At 41.1% G+C, this 19,784-nt stretch overlaps 1 protein-coding gene across 1 annotated transcript in view; it reads left to right on the top strand.

Moving 5' to 3' along the window:
- LOC122705584 (aromatase-like) overlaps positions 1 to 19,784 on the top strand; it is a 31,942-nt gene that overhangs the window by 10,183 nt on the left and 1,975 nt on the right. Inside the window, exons 3-7 of the mRNA XM_043921039.1 lie at positions 7,904 to 8,058; positions 10,722 to 10,898; positions 13,355 to 13,469; positions 16,698 to 16,812; positions 17,471 to 17,633. Coding sequence (XP_043776974.1) covers positions 7,904 to 8,058; positions 10,722 to 10,898; positions 13,355 to 13,469; positions 16,698 to 16,812; positions 17,471 to 17,633 — 725 coding nt within the window. The remainder of the gene's footprint in view (positions 1 to 7,903; positions 8,059 to 10,721; positions 10,899 to 13,354; positions 13,470 to 16,697; positions 16,813 to 17,470; positions 17,634 to 19,784) is intronic.

Below are 19,784 nucleotides of genomic sequence, written 5' to 3'. Positions count from 1 at the left end.
AACTTGGAGAGAGAGGAGCTAATGAGAAGATGACCACCCTAACCCACTGGAAGAATAAATGCATAGGGTATAGTAGCCACTCCCCATCTTTGAGAGTTGTCTGTTCAGAAAACAGCCAGAGTAGGAGAATTTGCAGTTGAGAAACAGAATTTTAGTATAGAAGGAAGGCAGAGCCAAAGTAGTGGTAAATACACGAAAATCTGTACAATATTAAGCACACCAAAATAAGGGAGAAAATAACATCTAAAGTAAAGCTAAGATCAGAAATACGTTATGCATCTAGAATTTGCACAATTGAGCACTGTGTGATTCCTTCCAACTTCTATCGCCTGCACACCAGAAAAAGTCCAGATTCTCCCTCTTTTGCAATGTCAAAAAGATGTTTATAAATATATCCTAGGGATTTCCCTGGCAGTCCAGTGGTTAAGACTTCACCTTCCAGTGCCCGTGGTGTGGGTTCCATCCCTGACGGGGCAGCTAAGATCCCACATGCCTTGCAGCCAAAAGAATCACAATATAAGACAGATACAATATCGTAACAAATTCAATTAAGACTTAAAAAATGGTCCACATCAAAAAAAATTTTTCTTTAAAAATATATTTACTTTCCTGTTATAATGTGCATATTTTCCTTTATTCCTCTACTCAAATGTTTGATCCCTTTCTGATGTCATGATCTGTGTCTCTTCTGAACTCCACTCTGGCCTTGGATACATGGAATAGTGGGAAAGCTCTGGAAGGTCTATTTTAACTTCCCTAGCAGACTTGAGCAGGTAGGCTCTTGAGCCCTGAATTTAAGTGTTATATCATTTTAGCTGTGCCTATGGCAGCTCCTCACCAGAGCACACAAGGTGGGCATCTTTTATACACTTTCTGGCTCCTGTCTTGTAAATACTGCTGAACCATAGACTGATACCGGTTCACCCTGCACTGACTTTCTTCATGTCTCCAGCTGCTGCACTGCAAAAATCCTCTACTTCTCTGCTCACCACTCTGTCCCTCTTTTTAATTCCCAAACTCTGCTTCTTTTTTCTGATTATCTCTGTGAAAAAATGGCTGTCAATTTGAAGATACTCAAGTGGAATTTTTTGAAGTTTCATAAACATATAAGGAGGAACGTCACTCTGCTATGCTTGTGTTACTAAGATGGATTTACACTTGGCCATGTGGTCCACATATAAATACTGTGACATAAACCCTGTAATCTGAAGAGCCTGTTGTCCTGCCCTACAGAGGGGTCTGGGTAACAAGCTTGGAACAGCTGTGCTAGCACAGGGAGGTAGAAGTTGGTACATGAGACCTAAGGTTGGTCCAGTGGTTTGTGTGAGCTCTGTTAGGGTGAGATTTATGCTGAGTTTTTTTTTTCCCTCTGATGGGCAAGGCTGAGTGAGGTGGTAATCCTGTCTGCCGATTATTTGGTTTGTATTTTTGCTTTGTTTGTTTTTTAGATGAGGCATGCTGCATAGGGTGCTACTGGTGGTTGAGTGATGTAGGGTCTTGTATTCAAGTGGTTTCCTTTGTACGAGTTCTCACTATTTGATACTCCCAGGGTTAGTTCTCTTTAGTCTAGGGTCTTGGAAGCCAGTGCTCCTACTCCAAAGGCTTAGGGCTTGATCTCTGGTCAGGAACAAAGACTCCACAAGTGGTTTGTTATGGCATTAAGTGAGATTAAAATAAATACCCCAAAACGAGAAACCAAAGATGAACCCCAGACAAATGGCAGTTACAAAATCATGCAAATAATAATTATGATAATGGAATATATACATATACACCCATAAGCAAAATCAAAACAATCCAATAAAAATAAAGTACAGTAGATTGATCTGGTGAACAAAAGAAATAATTATATCTATCAGTTAAGAATAAAACTATCTAAAGCACGAGCTGGAAAACAAAACTAAAGCAAGGTGCCAAGTGGGGAATAAAACAATGGAAACAAAACTAACAAATACATTGAGAGGAAAGGAAAGAAAGGAAAGAAAGAATAGATATGCAAAGTTAAATAGAGGTAGATAAAGAAGATTTATATATATATTGAAGATTAACTGCAAGGGTAAAAGAACAGTAGGAAAAGCAAGTAAAGGGATAAATGTAGAAAAAATAGTAATAGGTTTAAAAAATTAAAATTAAAAAAAGAGAGGAAAAAAAAGGAAGAAGGAAAAGAAAACAAAGGGGAAACTCCACAGAACTGCAAAAACCCAACAGAGAGGCAGAGGTTTATAACAATAATAAAAAATGTGACTGAGGGGAAAAAAAAGCTCAAAAGCTTAATTAGATTTCATAGGGTCAATAAAATCAACGACTACAACAGAGCGGGGTGGGAAGGGAAAAAAAAAGTGAAAAAAAAAATCCAAAGAATTTGGACAAGAATACAGAACAAGCAAAGCATAAGACTAATAAATGTTTTTCTTGAGTCAGTGCTGTCAGAGTCCTTTCCCTTGCTGGTAGTCACAGTCCACCTCACCTCCCTAGGATGCCCTCCAAAACTGTGCTGGTCTCTGAACCTGCTGTGGGGCAGGTCAGATTCTAATCTGGTCCTACTCCTGTGTGTTCTTTCCTCCAACGTCCACAGCTATCAGAACTACTGCATTTTCTTTTGTGGGAGCTCTTAATGTCCTTTTTTATCCCATAGACACAGAGTCTCTCTAGTTAATCGTGTGGATTTAATCTGCAGCTTGTACAGCTGTGGGAAGGTTTTAGGTCTTTTTCCTTAGCCACACTGCCCCTGGGTTCCAATTGTGGTTTTATTTCCACCTCTGCATGTGGGTCATCCACTGGGGTTTGCTCCTGAGGCTGCCCTGGAGGATTTGGGTCTGTCCCAGTGAGGGCCAGCTGTGGAGGTGGTGCAGCTGCTTGGGTTGCAGGGGTTCTGGCAGCACCAGGTACTCGGGGAGTTGGCAGCTAGGGCAGCAGGAAATATAGTGCTTTAGAAGGGTATTGCAACCAGTATTGGCCAATACACTCCAGTATTCTTGCCTGGAGAACCCCCTGAAAGAGAAGTCTGGCAGGCCACAGTCCACAGGGTCGCAAAGCGTTGGGCACGACCGAAGCAACCCTGCATGCTTAGGTGCAAGACTTTTTTTGCCTGTGGCAGCTCTGCCCCAGTAAGGGTTGAGCGTGAAGGTGGCGCAGCTTCTTGGCTTGCAGGGACCCTGGTGGCACCAACTGTGCAGGGACACAGACTGCCTCCACCACAAGAATTACGGCTCTATCAGAGTCTTTTTTTTGAGCCTCTTGTATCTGGCAATCGGAAGGCCTCTTTGGCCAGTCTTTCTCCAAAGCTCTGCCCATTCAGGCACTTAGAGGGTTCCCTTGCCTGGGGTCCTTCTCTGTTGTTCCCCACGTGAGGCACATAGACATGGCTGGGGTCCTACTCTGTAGATCAGCGTGTCAAGCACTTAAAGGGGTACCCTGGGTGGGGTCCTACTCTGTAGTTCAGTACATCAGGTGTTTGATGGGCCAGCCTCTCTATTGTTGAGCTGTGGATGTGAGTTTTACATGGTTCTATGTATTATCTTACGCTGGTCAGGTACTCTTATCTGCTCTCAGCTGGTGTTCTGCATGCATTTCTGTGTCTGAAGGTGTATTCCTGATGTATCCGTGAAGAGAGATGTATGCCACATGCACCTACTCCTCTGCCATCTTGTCCTCCTGAAGTTTTTTATTAAAGTATAGATGATTTTACAATGTTTTGTTAGTATCAGATATACAGCACAATGATTCAATTTTATATATATATATATACACATATATATACATACATACACACACACACACATATATACTCTTTCAGATTCTGTTTTCTTATTTGTTGGTGTTCAGTCACTAAGTTGTGTCCAACTCTTTATGACCCCATGGACTGTAGCCCAGAGGCTCCTCTGTCTGTGGGATTTCCCAGATAAGAATATTGGAGTGGGTTGCCATTTCCTTTTCCAGGGGATTTTCCTGACTCAGGGATCGAATCTGGGTCTCTTGCATTGGCAGGCAAATTCTTTAGCGCTGAGCCACCAGGGAAGCCCTGTTTTTCTTATATGTTATTACAAAATATTGAAGATAGTTCCCTATGCTATACAGTAGGTCCTTGTTGGTTATCTATCTCACATATAGTGGTGTGTATATGTTCCTCTTAACTCCCTTTCACCTTTGGTAATCTTAAGTTTGTTTCCTAGATGTGTGAGTCTCTTTCTGTTTTGTAAATAAGTTCATTTTTATCCTTTTTTTTCCTTAGATTCCACATACGAGTGATACCATGATATTTTTCTTTACCTGGTTTACTTACTATGATAATCTCTAGGTTCTTCCAGTTCCATTCAGTTGCTCGGTTGTGTCCGACTCTTTGTGACCCCACGGACTGCAGCATGCCAGGCTTCCCTGTCCATCACCACTCCTTGAGCTTGCTCAAACTCATGTCCATTGAGTTGGTGATGGCATCCAACCATCTCATACTCTGTCGTCCCCTTCTCCTGCCCTCAATCTTTCCCAGCATCAGAGTCTTTTCCAATGAGTGAGTTCTTTATATCAGGTAGCCAAAGTATTGGAGCTTCTACTGGACTATTGGAGTATAGGTCCTTCCATGTTGCTGCAAATGGCGTTATTTCATTCTTTTTTATGGCTGAGTAATATTCCTTTGTGTGTATGTACCTCATCTTCTTTATCCACCCACCTGACAGTGGACATTTAGGTTACTTCCATGTCTTGGCTGTTGTAAATAGTGCTGCTATGAAAACTGAGGTGCATCTATCTTTCTGAACTATGTTTTTCTCTGGACATATGCATAGGAATGGGATCATTTTATCATAATGAAGCTCTATTTTTAGTTTTTAAAGGAACCTCTGTACTGTTTTCCATAGTGGCTATACCAATTTATTTAATACATTCCCACCAACAGTGAAGGTTTCCTTTTTATCCACATACTTTCCAGCATTTATTATTTATAGACTTTTTCATGATAGCCATTCTGACTGGAGTGAGGTGATACCTCATGGTAGTTGATTTGCATTTCTCTAATAATTAGCAGTGTTGAACACCTCTTCGTGTGCTTGTTGACCATCTGTATGTCTTCTTTGAAGAAATGTTTATTTACCTCTTCTGCCCATTTTTTAATTGGGCTCTTTGATTTTTTAATATTGAATTGTATAAGCTGTTTGTGTATTTTAGAAATCAATCCCTTGTTGATCTCACCACTTGCAAATATTCTCTCTCATTGGTAGTTTGTCTTTTTGTTTTGTTTATGGTTTCCTCTGCTGTGCAAAAGTTTTAAATTCAGTTAGGCCCTGTTTATATTTGTTTTTATTTCCCCTGTTCAAGGAGACACATCCAAAAAGATATTACTGTGATTTAAGGCAAAGAGTGACCTTCCTATGTTTCCCTCTAGGAGCTTTATACCAATAGTGTCTGGTCATATATTTAAGTGTTTAATCCATTTTTAGTTTATTTTTTATATAGTATAGAAAGAAAGTGAAGTTGCTCAGTCGTGTCCAACTCTTTTTGACCCCATGGATTGGAGCCTACCAGGTTTCTCTGTCCATGGGATTTTCTAGGCAAGAGTACTGGAGTGGGTTGCCATTTCCTTCTCCAGGGGATCTTCCCAACCCAGGGATCAAACCTGGGTCTCCCACATTGTAGGCAGAGCTTTTACCATCTGAGCCACCAGGGAAGTCGATCATGTAGTATAGAGAATGTTTTAATTCATTCCTCTAAATGTAGCTCTCCAGTTGTCCCAGCACCACTTTATTGAAGAGACTGTCTTTCCTCCACTGTATATCCTTGTCTCCTTTGTCATAAGCTAATTGACCACAGGTGTGTGGGTTTATTTCTGAGCTTTCTCCCCTGTTCCATTGATCCATATGACTTTTGTCCCAGTATCACACTATTTTGACTACTGTAGCTTTGTAGTATACTCTGAAGTCAGGAAGCCTGCTTCCTCCAGCTCCATTTTTCTTTCACTAGATTGCTTTAATTACTCAAGGTATTTTGTGTCTCCAAATTAAAAAATTTTTAGTTCTAGTTCTGTGAAAAATGTCATTGGTAATCTGATAGGGATTACATTGAATCTGTAGATTGCCTTCGGTAGTATAATAATTTTAACAATATTCAATCTTCCAATCCAAGTACAAGATATACATGGGTATCTCTTTCCATCTGTGTTGTCTTCAATTTAGTTCATCAGTGTCTTTAGTTTTCAGAGTAGAGGTCTTTTGCATCCCTAAGTAAGTTTATTCCTAGGTATCGTATTTTCACTGATGTAATTGTAAATGGTAGTATTTCCTTAATTTCTCTTTCTGATCTTTCATTGTTTGTGTATTTTTGCAATATCCACAAATCAATCGGTGTGATATACCACATTAACACAATGAAGAGTAAAAACCATACGATCATCTCAATAGATGCGGAAAAATGTTTTGATAAAAATTAACAGCCATTTATAATAAAAACTCAGCAGAAACTGGGCATAGAGGGAATCTATGTCAACATAATAAAAGCCATGTATGAAACCAACAGCAAACATCATACTCAATGGTAAAAAGCTGAAAGCTTTTTCTCTAAAATCAAGAAAAAGACAAGGATGCCCACATTTGTCACTTTTATTTGCTATAGTATTGGAAGTCCTAGCCATAGCAATCAGAGAAGAAAAAGAAATAAAAGAAATTCAAATTGGAAAAGAAGTAATAAAACTGTCACTTTTGAAGATCACATGATATTACATAGCAAACCCTATCCTTTCAATTATTAAATTATTTAAATGATTGATTTATACTTCCAATGCCATAGCCTAACTTATAAGCAGCCTTAATAAAAGAGCTTCTCATTAAAGTGAGCCTTTCTGCAAAAGAATTCTGTACCGCTGTCCTATGAAGACAATATTCTCCTCACATATGGAGGCCCCATGATGCGTTCAGCTAGAATTTTTAAAAATTCTATAAAACTCAATGCCTTAACATGCCCTAATTCTACTGGTATTGGAGGTAGGAAGCAAGCCCTGGAGGAGATCTGTGGGGAGGGGGCTGCCTCCTCCCTAGCTACTTGTTCTGAAAGCTGAAGCTAGGCTGTAAGAACTGATCCAGGAGCGAAGGTAGAGGGCAGAGTAGTGGAAGAAGAACTGGGAAGTTGAAGGAAGCCTAGGCTATTGGCAAAGTCCCAGGGACGCCATATCAAGGGCTATCTAATGGCTCAACATATCCTACATCTTGGGAGAACTCTGTGACCCTCTAGACCCTGGTGATTCATGATGGATGCAGAGCCTCAAAAGAACTGCTGTCACCACCACAGAGAGCCTTCCAGGTCCACCCAAGTCAGTCAAACTCAAGGCAGAGGTCCCCAGGTATATCCTTCAGTCCCAGAATGATACCCCTGGAGGGGCCAGGCCTGATTAGAGACTCTGGGGAATAGGTGGTACAAGGCAGAACTGCTGCTTTCAGACTAACGAGATGAGACTTCAAATATTCCAGCTTCTTCCAATTCTGAGATTCACTTCTGTGGGGGGTGGCGGGGAGGGGAGAGAAGGCCACCATCTGGAGTGGGGCTGCTCCAGGGCTGGAGGCTCTTGGAAACGTGGTGGTGTGGAGGGTGCAGTTTCTCACAGCCTTGCAGCTTTGACCACATTCGTGAGTAATATTTTAGAGACTTGGTGTCAGAGAAGAAGGGCAAATAACAAATAACTCTGCGTGTGTTGTTTGTTGATCTTTAGTGATGCCCAAACAGAGAGCTAGTAGGTAGAAATGTTTTAACTGGAGGAGGAGGTTCTTCTGCTAACACAAGTACTTATTTAATCTGAACACTAGAAATAATGCATTTTTGTCTCGATCAAATGCATTTGCTCCAAGAGCCACCAGGTAGTCAAACTCATCATTGTGAGTTCTTGACCCTTAAAAATCAATACCAAGGTTTTTTTTTGCTGCAGGTCCTCAAGTATGTTCCATGTAATGAAGCACAGTCACTACATATCCCGGTTTGGCAGCAAACTGGGGTTGCAGTTCATCGGCATGCACGAGAAAGGCATCATATTCAACAATAACCCAGCGCTCTGGAAGGCTGTTCGACCTTTCTTTACAAAAGGTATTCAGGTGCCGGGTACATTCTGCTGCTTTATCTATGAGCATGTCTGTTTTGAAATCATTTTCAACTTCTGCTGCTTCACAGTTTTAAAATGGTTACAGCTAACATTCATTACATATGCATTATATAGTAGGCACGATTTTAAACACTTAATTCTTAATTCCACAGTAACTCCATGTAGTAAACAATAATAATATCACCTACATTTTGCAAATGAGAAAACTGAGGCATAAAGAGGTTAACTGCCTTGCCCAATTTCCACCATTAGTAAATGGTAGCACAGAAGACAACCCCAGAGCCTACATATTTAACCACTTTGATCTGGTTCTTCCTGTTTCTACATCCCTCTCATGGATTTAAAAAAGAATTGGCTCTCTATATACTTAATGTCACTTCAAATAAGAATTGAGTGTGTCAGATATTTAGCACAGCCAACATGTTTGCTGAACCATTGGTTGACATCCCACATGTTTTCACAGAAAACAGTTTGCAAATAACTTAGATAATTTCAAAACTGTGAATGGCTATATATGTCATTTCTTCCAGGCTCTAGGTTTTTTACTTAAGTAAATACATTTCTAGAGAGCTTATGACTTTTCCCCAAGGCAACATCGCCAGATATGGAATAGCAAAAACTAGATCCCAAACATCCTTATCTAGCGATTTCCCTCTTTACCATCTGCCACTGGAATTAAAGTCTTTCTTATAGTTTTATGGATCAAAAGTCTGATGTGGGTCTCACAGGGCAATAATCAAGATTCTGCTGCTGCTGCTGCTGCTGCTCCTAAGTCACTTCAGTCGTGTCCGACTCTGTGCGATGCCATAGACGGCAGCCCACCAGGCTCCTCTGTCCCTGGGATTCTCTAGGCAAGAATACTGGAGTGGGTTGCCATTTCCTTCTCCAATGCAAGAAAGTGAAAAGTGAAAGTGAAGTCACTCAGTCGTGTCCAGCTCTTAGCGACCCCATGGACTGTAGCCTACTAGGCTCTTCCGTCCATGGGATTCTCCAGGCAAGAATACTGGAGTGGGTTGCCATTTCCTTCTCCAATCAAGATACTGGGAAAACTCTATTCCTTTCTGGAGGATCTAGGGAGAAAATGTTTCTTTGCCTTTTCCAGCTTCTAGAGGCTGCCCACATTCTTTGGCCCATGGCCCTATCAGTGATATTACATTCTGTTTATATGTCTGAAATGTGGCTTCAAACTCTTGAACTTAAAGGCAAATCAGACATCAGCCTGGGACTGATATTCAAGGTCAATCCTTTCATGCAAAGGATTGATTCATGAAGGAATTAGTTGTCCCACTTGCGGATGTGACAGTCACCCAGAAAACAGCATCCCCACCTTCCATATCTCCAACTCCTTCCTTAAGTCAGGAAGTATGCTGCCAACCCAAGCTTCTTTTTTATACCTGGGTGGACATGCTTAGAGTCTAGAACCACTTACAGATCTCTTCCTTCTTTGTAAAGTGTGTCTTCAAGGGCTCTGCAGCACAGCTGATTGGCTTTGTTTGAGCACTTTGAATTTAACAGCAAATCTGAATAACAAAGGACATAAAAAAGCAATTACTCCTAAAGAAAACTCAAAGAAACTTGGAACAAGGGGAGAAATAATTTTAAGAGTTAAACTCTCAAGTTAGACCATCTGCCATCATGACCCAGTAGCTGCTATGAGAGTCAGGAGCAGAGCAAAGGGAGCGAACAGAGCTAGTTAACTCTACCAGGTTTCATTCATTCCTCTATTTGACAAATACATTTGGAGAGCCACCATGTTACTATGGACTTGAAGTACAAAGCTAATAGGTTATCATTGCCCTGAAAGAGTGCCCAGTTCTATGAGAAAGACTGCTCAAACAAGGATTTGTTTTGTTGTTATGACACTGATTGAGTAAAATAAATGGTTGTACTTTGAAGAGAAACTAAGATTAAGAGAAGGTTATAGTTGGTAAGCGCTTCCCAATTGACTCAGTGGTAAAGAATCCACCTGCCAAGCAGGAGACACAGGTTCGACCCCTCGGTCAGGAAGATCCCTGGAGAAGGAAATGGCAACCCACTCCAATATTCTTGCCTGGGACAGAGGAGCCTGATTGGCAACAGTCCATGGTGTTGCAAAGAGTCGGACATGACCTAGTGACTAAACAACAACAAAACATTTGGTAATTTAGAAAATTAGCATTTTACATGTATAACCTATAATTAAACAGTAAGCACCTTAGATCAAAACAGTAAGATCCAATTTGAATAGTTCAGTAGCAATATTCTGCCACCCTATGAAACATAAAATATCCTAGTACCAAATCCAAATCTTCTTTAGAAGGGTATATAATAAACATGGAAAATCACAGATTTGTGATTTATAACCCCAAGTATTACATATTTCATTTGCAATCTCACAAATGATTTGTTATAATATGAATAAAAGTATAATTTTGAATAGTCTGTTTTAAAAATACTTATTTTTTCATTTTTAACCATAAATGGGATGACCTGCTGTAGAAAATTAGGAAAATACAGAAAAAGTATGAAGAAGAAAATGAAAATTTCCACCCACTTACTGAAGAAAAATTTGTGGTCAGTTAAGCTCCAAACATAAAAAGCCAAAATTGCCTGATTGCTTATGTGTCCTGGAGTTGGAGGTAGCTCACTCTGATGTTGTCCCCTTCAGCTTTGTCCGGCCCTGGCCTGGTGCGCACAGTGACCATCTGTGCTGATTCCATCACTAAGCATCTGGACAGGTTGGAGGAGGTCCGCAACGACTTGGGCTATGTGGACGTGTTGACCCTCATGCGGCGCATCATTCTGGACACCTCTAACATGCTCTTCCTGGGGATCCCCTTGGATGGTACTGAAAGTTTCATTCTCATGACTTGACATTCAGCCCTTTACTAAACAGGGCATGAGAAGTGTAATGAACTTATGGAAAGATACGCTCTTTTGTACACTGTTCTTCTTTAAATCTTTCTAAGAATTCCTAAAGTGTTTTCCTGGTATGTCTGCATTCTTCATTTATAAGCTCTTAAATATTCACAGCAAGAGCCATCTTCTATTTCTTTTGCATCTCTCCTCATTGCTCTAGGAAATAGGATAATTCTACCCACAGCTGAAACTTAATAGATGTGATCATTTCATTTGGTCATAAATATATCCTACCACCAAACCTATGTATTCAACCATTACCAACCATTCTTTTGCACATGATATATGCATACACACACACACATACAAACCCATAGCCACATTCAATCTATTTAAATTTCTATGTATATATACAAACACACACACATAAATACATGCATATACCTCTCCCTCAAAGCCACTAAGTATGAAAACTTGAAGCTGATGCTGCTGAAAATGATGATGATAACTCCCATAAATTTAGGATCTACAATGTGCCAAGTAGTATAAAAAATTGCTTCACATAAAGCTTGTGATTTAGCATTTATAACAATCCTGGCAAGATTTCTCACTCAAGAAGATGCTTTCCTCATTATATTATAGAAACAAATATTAAACACATCCATTTAACTCTACCACCAACAAAAAACCAAACATTAATCATGTGGATTCATTCCATTCTTCTATTGGCAGCTTAAAGAAATTTCTCCTGATTTGATTTCTAACAGTCTTTATTGATTCATACATTCATTCAACTAATATTTATTGATTGCCTATTTTATGGAAGGTTTAGGTTCTGGGGTTACAGCAATGAATTAGATAAAGTCCTTGCCTTCAAAGAGTTTACATCCCAGTGGACATATGCACAGTAAACAAGTTACTATCTAGCAATACTTTAGGCAATAATAAGTGCCTTGGGAACAAAAAAAGTAGGGCAAAGGGCTAGAAAGTGAAGGGAGGCAACTGGAGAGAAGCCAAAACTATTGTGGAGAGAAGGGGTGATCAGGAAGGCCTCTGATCCTCTGATGTGGATTGGACAACTGAACAAAGCCCCAGATGAAGTGTAGCCCTGAACCCTCTGCAGATCTGAGGGAAGAACATCACAGGAATAAGAACAAGGCATGATTTTCACTCTTGCCCACACCAACTGAGCTATCATACCTGCTCCCTGACTGACCACATTTGGACAAGCAAACAAATGATAAGCCCTCCCCTCCTTTTTTCCACTCTCCTCGCCTCCTCTCCCCTCTCTTTAATTATTTCTTTCAAGAGGACATAACAGTCTGACTGACATCAGGATGGGCGTCTCATTCACTCTGAGGACCTTAGTCACAGCCTCTTGTCTGAACTCCTTTCAGACAGGCACTCTAAAAGCCCTATTTGCCTGTTCCACACACACTCCTAAGGATTGACAGGTACCTATTTTAGAAGTCCCTTCTCCTTGATTCCCAAACAGCCTTGAATCTTAGGAGGGGAAAAGAAAAGTGCATTGTACAACTCTATGTTAATTTATGGATGCAGACTTTGTTACTAAGAACCTGCATAATCCATACAGAGTTCTGTGTATTTCCACCTGCTCACTGGGTCCTTGTTAAACTCTCAGTGAGCCTGGGGGCCATGGTGCACCAAAGAGGAAAGGACACGGCCCTGAGGTCAGACAGGACTGGGCTGCAGCCTAGGGGCTGCCAACCACACTGGCTGTATGGTGTTGGACAAACTTCCTCAATTCTATGAACTGCAGCTTCTGCATCTGCACAACGAGGACACTCTTACTCCCTTCGCAAGACTGTAAGGATGAAATGAAGTTTCTTTCTAAAGCACCTTACCCTGTGCCCGGTGTTTAGCAGTTGAAAATACTGGTCTCTTCCATTCCCTTGTGTATAATTTGAGAAAAGCAGTGTTCTTCTTTTCTCTAGTATTCAACGTAATTCAAGAAAATCAATTAAGAACTGACTGTTCAGGAGACTTAGGATAAGGCACTGAAAACTACAAGATGAATTCTACACTCTGAACTGAAATATAAACAGAAGAATGGTAAGGCTTTTTGCCTTTGGTGCCAGATTGAGGTCATAACAACATTAATTACCTTTTATTTCCCATGATCAGGAAAACAGAAGATGTTGGAGGCTCAGCCAAGGAGAAGCATGTGAGATTCTAAGCTGGGTCTCTACCATAAACATGAAAACTACCAAATCTCTGGTTAACTTGGCCATTTAGGTGCTAAAGTAGAATGAATTAGTGTTGATTTGTTTGGTGACATTCATGTGTCTGTAACACCCACTGAAGACAGAACCTTGTCCTGCTAAGAGTCCAAGATGCTAGGAGAGCCTACAGGGGATCTTCTTTCATTGGCATACCCTTCTTGGACTCACATTTTTGCTCATCTGCTCTGATGTTTTCCAGAAAGTGCCATCGTGGTTAAAATCCAGGGGTATTTTGATGCATGGCAAGCTCTCCTTCTCAAACCAGACATCTTCTTTAAGATATCTTGGCTGTGCAGAAAGTATGAAAAGTCTGTGTAAGTAACACATTTTGGAATTATTATTGACGAGACTGATTTGTGTGTGTCTCAGATGTTTCTGGCCTCTCTGGCAAGCTTTCTCGTCCCCAGAACCACAGGGAGCTGTTGAGTAAGATGCTGGTGAAGCACTTCTTACAGCGCTTTGGGCACATGTGGCCAGACCACAGGGGAAAGGCAGCCTTTGGCCCAGGGATGTTTTTCGTTTAGGAAGCTAAGAACCCCAAATCTACAACTAGATTTGACACTGAAGTGTGTTTTGAGTTGAAGACAAAAGGGTTGGCTGAACCTATTGTTATTATCTGTCAAAATTTTCTTTGCATGTCTAGAAAAATGGAAACATGAAAACATTTATTGTGTTCCATTGAAACAATTTAACTTAATTCAACTTGTAAGAACTGACAGTAGTCACAAAATAATTTTTTCATGATGAACTTTTATAAGGTGTGCTTTGTTTGTTTGTTTGTTTAATTATACATCTTATGTCTTGGGGGATCCTAAAATAGTCATTAAATGGCTTTGCCTTGGTCTCACACTAGTCTAGCAGAAGACTGGACAAACGCCCAGTGGACTACTGGATAATCATTGGGTTTTCAGGGTGCAAGTGTTGTTGTTGTTTAGTCACTAAGTCATGTCCAACTCTTTTGCAACCCCATGGATTATAGCCCACCAGGATCCTCTGTCCATGGGATTTCCCAGGCAAGAATACTGGAGTGAGTTTCCATTTCCTACTCCAGGGGATCTTCCTGACCCAGGGATCAAACCTATATCTCCTGCTTCGCAGGCAGATTCTTTACCATTGAGCCACCACAGGGAAGCTCCAGTGTGTAAGTTGCCAGCCACTAAACATGCCACCTCTAACCACCAATGGAAAACCCAGGGAATTTAGAGGTAGACAGACCTGATTTGTATCCTATCTCTACCACTTACTAACCAAATGGTCTTGGGAAGTTCTTTAAAATAAAATATAACTTACTTTCCAGGGTGGGATATAGGTTAATGAGATCCTCTATGTAGGGCAATCAGCACAGAGCATGACACATAGGAGACAAAACACATGTTAGCTCTCTTCATATCTCCGTTCATATCTTACTCAGATGTCCAGAGTGTCTTAAATTCTCCAACTCTTCAAGTTCCCAAACTTGGTTGAAGAGCTAACTTCATCCATTTGCACATTTTGAAATTCAATAATATTAGTCTCCAAGGAGGAAGTCAACTTCATGTTGCTCTTGCATGTTCTCAACTGGTTGATGAGTATCAGGTGGATGATTTGGACACATGGTCCCTTAAACACTTCTCTTTGTCTCAACCAGAACTTAGTGTGACTTGAATCAATAAGGTCAATTATTCATCTCTTCACTCTGGTCAGATTTTGTGGTGGCCTAAAGAGTCATACAGAGTAAAGCAGAGACATTACTTTGCCAACAAAGGTCCGTCTAGTCAAGGCTATGGTTTTTCCAGTGGTCATGTATGGATGTGAGAGTTGGACTGTGAAGAAAGCTGAGTGCTGAAGAATTGATGTTTTTGAACTGTGGTGTTGGAGAAGACTCTTGAGAGTCCCTTGGACTGCAGGGAGATCCAACCAGTCAGTCCTAAAGGAGATCAGTCCTGGGTGTTCATGGGAAGGACTGATGCTGAAGCTGAAACTCCAATACTTTGGCCACCTCATACGAAGAGTTGACTCATTGGAAAAAGATCCTGCTGCTGGGAGGGATTGGGGGCAGGAGGAGAAGGGGACGACAGAGGATGAGATGGCTGGATGGCATCACAGACTCGATGGGCATGAGTTTGAGTACACTCCGGGAGTTGGTGACGGACAGGGAGGCCTGGCGTGCTGCGATTCATGGGGTCGCAAAGAGTCGGACACGACTGAGCGACTGAACTGAACTGAACCGAAAGAGTCATACTGGTCTGCAGCTACATTTGGTCATTATTTTATCTTCACTATTGTCAGCAGGCTCACAGTAACTTATCACATGAGACTGTATAACAGTTCCTCTTTGTTTTCTTTAAAATTAGCTCAGCAACATTCTCTCGATATATAAAATCTGCTAATGGATAGCGAACTAGGTAATATCTCCTATGACCGAGAGCAGTAAAGACCTAGAGAAATGTTTTAGTCTTCTTCCCCATATGCCCTTGCAATATGCCAATATTTGTTTTTTTTTGTTAAGATATCAATAACATATAAAATTATGTTTCAGTTATACAACATAATGATTCAATATTTGTATATTTGGCAAAATTATCATCATCATAAGTCTATGATCTGTCACCATACACAGTTACAAAATTTTTCTTGTGATGAGAACTTTAAAGATCCCTCTTAGCAACTCACAAATATCCAACACAGTAATATGAACACATACTGTTCATGACATCTCAGTGACTTATGATAACCCAAAGTTTGTATCTTTTGATAATCACCACCACCAGTTTGCTCCCACCCTCAACTTCATGCCTTGGTATGACATCTGCTCTATGTGTCTATGAACTCCCTCTTTTAAAAAGATTTCACACGAGGCTTCCCCGGTGGCTCAGTCATAAAGAATCTGCCTGCCAATGCAGGAGCACAGGTTTGATTCTGGTCCAGAATGAGCCAGAGCAACTAAGCCTGTGGGCCACAACCATTGAGCCTGTGCGCTAGAGCCTGGGAGCCAAAACTACTGAGTCCAAGAGCTGCAAACACTGAAGCCTGCGTGCCCCAGAGGCTCTGCCACAAGAGAAGCCGTCACAATGAGAAGCCTGCACTGCAACTAGAAAGTAGCCCCCACTCACTGCAAATTGAGAAAAGCCCAGGCAGCAATGAAGACCTAGCACAGCCAAGATGAATAAATAGAATTAAAATAAAAAGATTCCACATATAAGTGAGAAAGATTCCACATACAAGTGAGAAAGCCCGCATGTATTGTCTCTATCATGCCAATACTTAAAAAAATATATTGGATTTAGCCTTTTGGTAACAGTTCTCAACATTTAACTATAGTTTATAGCCTTGACTTTGCTACCAGTAGCTAGATATGTGGCTAATTCTGGTTCCTTAATATGAATTGTAATGTATACATAATTTAAGGATATTTGCAAATAATTAAGTATAAATTTGGTTATTCATGAACACTAATAGCTTCATCTACAGCATTTCATTTTATTTAAACAAATGGCAAATAAACCCATTTTTTGGTATCTTAACTGAGTACAGGTAGATTATATTTTCACTTTTATTTCCAGCAAGGACTTGAAAGATGCCATGGAAATTCTCATAGAAGAAAAAAGACACAGGATTTCAACAGCAGAGAAGCTGGAAGACTGCATAGATTTCGCCACTGAGTTGATTTTTGCTGAGGTACAGACCTACACTAACCATAATTCCTACACAACATATGTGTATGACTGTATGCAAGCATGCTCAGTCGTTCAGTCATGTCCGACTCTTTGCAACCCTATGGACTGTAGCCCACCAGGTTCCTCTATCCATGGGATTCTCCAGGCAAGAATACTGGAGGGGGTTGTCATTTGCTCCTCCAGAGGATCTTCCTGACCCAGGGATTGAACCCAGCTCTCCTGCATTACAGACAGGTTCCTTACCACGGAGCCACCTGGGAAGCACGTATGATTGTGTATAGGTGTCTAAAAATTCCCACTTGTTAATTGTTGCATGTTTCTGCTTTTAAATGTTTGCTTTAGTGTTTATATAATACCCAAACTAAATAGCCCAGTATTAGACAATCTGATTGGACTGACCCTTAGGATTTAAACATCTCTGTGTCTGTACAATACAAAACATGAAAACCAGGGAGTGCAAAGACATTAAATACATAGATAAATGTCTAAATTGTTTGGCTTTGAGCTGAAGATTATTAATAAAAGTGTCCATTGTCAATTCCAGAGACTTGTAATTCCTACAATTTCATTTTGTTGAGGTAATTGATTGAGTGCTACCTCCCTTCCTGTTCTGAACCTCGCTCACTTTCCCAATATTTCTCTCCCTTCCCATTCTTCAGAAACGTGGTGAACTTACAAGAGAGAATGTAAACCAGTGCATATTGGAAATGCTGATCGCAGCACCAGACACCATGTCTGTTTCTGTGTTCTTCATGCTGTGTTTCATTGCAAAGCATCCCCAGGTTGAAGAGGCAATAATGAGGGAAATCCAGGCTGTTGTTGGTAAGAATTTATCAAACAAACAATAGAGCTCAGAAAACAATTTCTTGATATGAGCTTCTATGTCCTAAAATTTTTATGTCAAAAACTCTGTTACAATCTGCTCAGAGAACAATAAGGCAAGTCATTGTGTCATATTTTCATTATGCCAGACAGGTTGAAATGATAGTTCTTCCTGTGTTTTCCTAATTTTAAAATAGCACATACTCATTGAAAAAATCCAAATAATGGAGAGATGTATAAAGCAGAAAATACTGTCACCTGAACCCAACCACTCTTCTCCTCAGCCTCATCTCAATTCCCAGAGGGAATCACTGTTATTATTTTGTGTCTTCTTCAAGGTCTTTTCAAAGGGCCACATAAGCACATACATGTGGTTTCATATGTCTGTGTTTAAAACACATGAGATCATCCACAAGGATTTGTACCAAAGGCTTTTGAAGGTCCACTCAGGGAGATGGCTATCATTTAAGGCAGTGTTTCTGGGTTTCAAGCAGTCCTTTCTTCCAGTTGGGAGCAGAGGGAGGAGAGAGGGTGATAGCAAAGGCAGGGGAGCAATCCGTTTCCCTGCCCCCCAGTCCTGGACTTCCAGGTCCTTCCTCCCCCTACCCTCTCCTCCTCTGCAGGGGATCCCCCAGGCCCCTGCTCAGCTCTTCCCAACTCCATCTCCTCCTGCTCTGCCTCTGCTTCACATCATTCTGCCACTGCTCCTGATATCCCCACCCTCCCCTAGAAATACTGCTACACTCAAAAGTCAGAATTGCTTTCTGGGAGAAAACGAAATGGTCTATTTGGAATGTGCTTCACATAAGTAATTTCTTCAGGAGTACATTTCAGACACATGTGAAGAGATATCTGTAATGATAGACTTTTCTTTGTTGACTTTAAAGAATCTCTGTGAAACAACCTGTTTCGTTGATGAAAGGCAATACATTTTAAAAAAATTTTATCTCATTTACCTTTAAAACAATTGAGTGCTGCTTGAAATAGTTGACAATCAGGTGAAATTTCATACAAGTATTAAATATGTGAAAGAAGGTTTCTGCAGACGTGTTGCTGCAGGAGGAAAGCTGCCTGGGAAGGTAGATAGCGAGGAACCACAATAACCCCCAGGCTTCAGTTCTGGAATGTTTTCTCGAGCACCCATTTCAGGTTATGGGTTCTGTGCCAGGTGCAGGGGCACCTGGTGAACAAGCCAGGTCCATCTCTGCAGTCCTGGGGCTCTCAGTCTCCTGAGAAAAAGAGAACTCAACAAGCAGGCTCACTGGAGTGAGAAGGAGAGCCATAGAATGGCAGACTGCAGACAACCAGGGGGAAACTGCTCGAGATCATAAGCCTGTAATATAATCTCCTTGAGAGGTGAAAAGGGCTTGTGCTCCACAATGTCTCCCTGACAAAACAGTCCTCTTGAAACAAAAAACTGGGACAAACACTAGTGCATGTACACGTGCTCCCTCTAGATCCACACACCTGGTCACTACTTCCTAGGAAACGACTTGGATTACCTTCCCCATCATCTGCCCTCTACCTCCCCACCCCAGATAGACACACCCATTAGACTCTGAAGTGTACAAAGAGCAGTACATGAAGGGCTGGGTCAGAAGAGTTCTCTGACCAAGTAAGACCTCTCCTGGATAGCATAGTTATACAGGAGACAGACCTGCCTTGGGACTCTGGGTTGATTTTCATTCTACGGAAGTGATACCCCATTTGAGAATGCTTTCAAGTTTTGCCAATTCTGAGAGTGATCTGAGCCTGTCTGACCAGTGTTGGGCCATGCTGAGATCGTAGAGGTGTCCATCAGTCCCCAACTCACCTAGGGCTTATCTCAGGACCCCCTTTTGTGTGGTGGGCATAGGGAGTTCTTGGCACCCTACCACACCAGGTTGTCCTGGATGAGATGGGGAGGAGGGATGATCAAAGATACTTTCTGACAGATGACTGCACAGGATACCAGAAGAGAACATTTCCTTCAACGTGATTAACATTACCATCTCAGTTTGACTAGAGAAATTAACATCTTCTAGAATTTAGAGTAGGGAACCAAACTCAAGAACCACAGAAGTGGCAGATAAATGTTTGAAGTAGACTGGGTAGGTCTACATGATGCTGCAGAGAAGAGTTTCTCTATAGGACTCCTCAGACACTCAGCCT

The sequence above is a fragment of the Cervus elaphus genome, chromosome 12 (genome assembly GCF_910594005.1).
Source record: "Cervus elaphus chromosome 12, mCerEla1.1, whole genome shotgun sequence".
NCBI classification, from domain to species: domain Eukaryota; kingdom Metazoa; phylum Chordata; class Mammalia; order Artiodactyla; family Cervidae; genus Cervus; species Cervus elaphus.
This window is presented reverse-complemented; position numbering and strand designations above follow the sequence as displayed.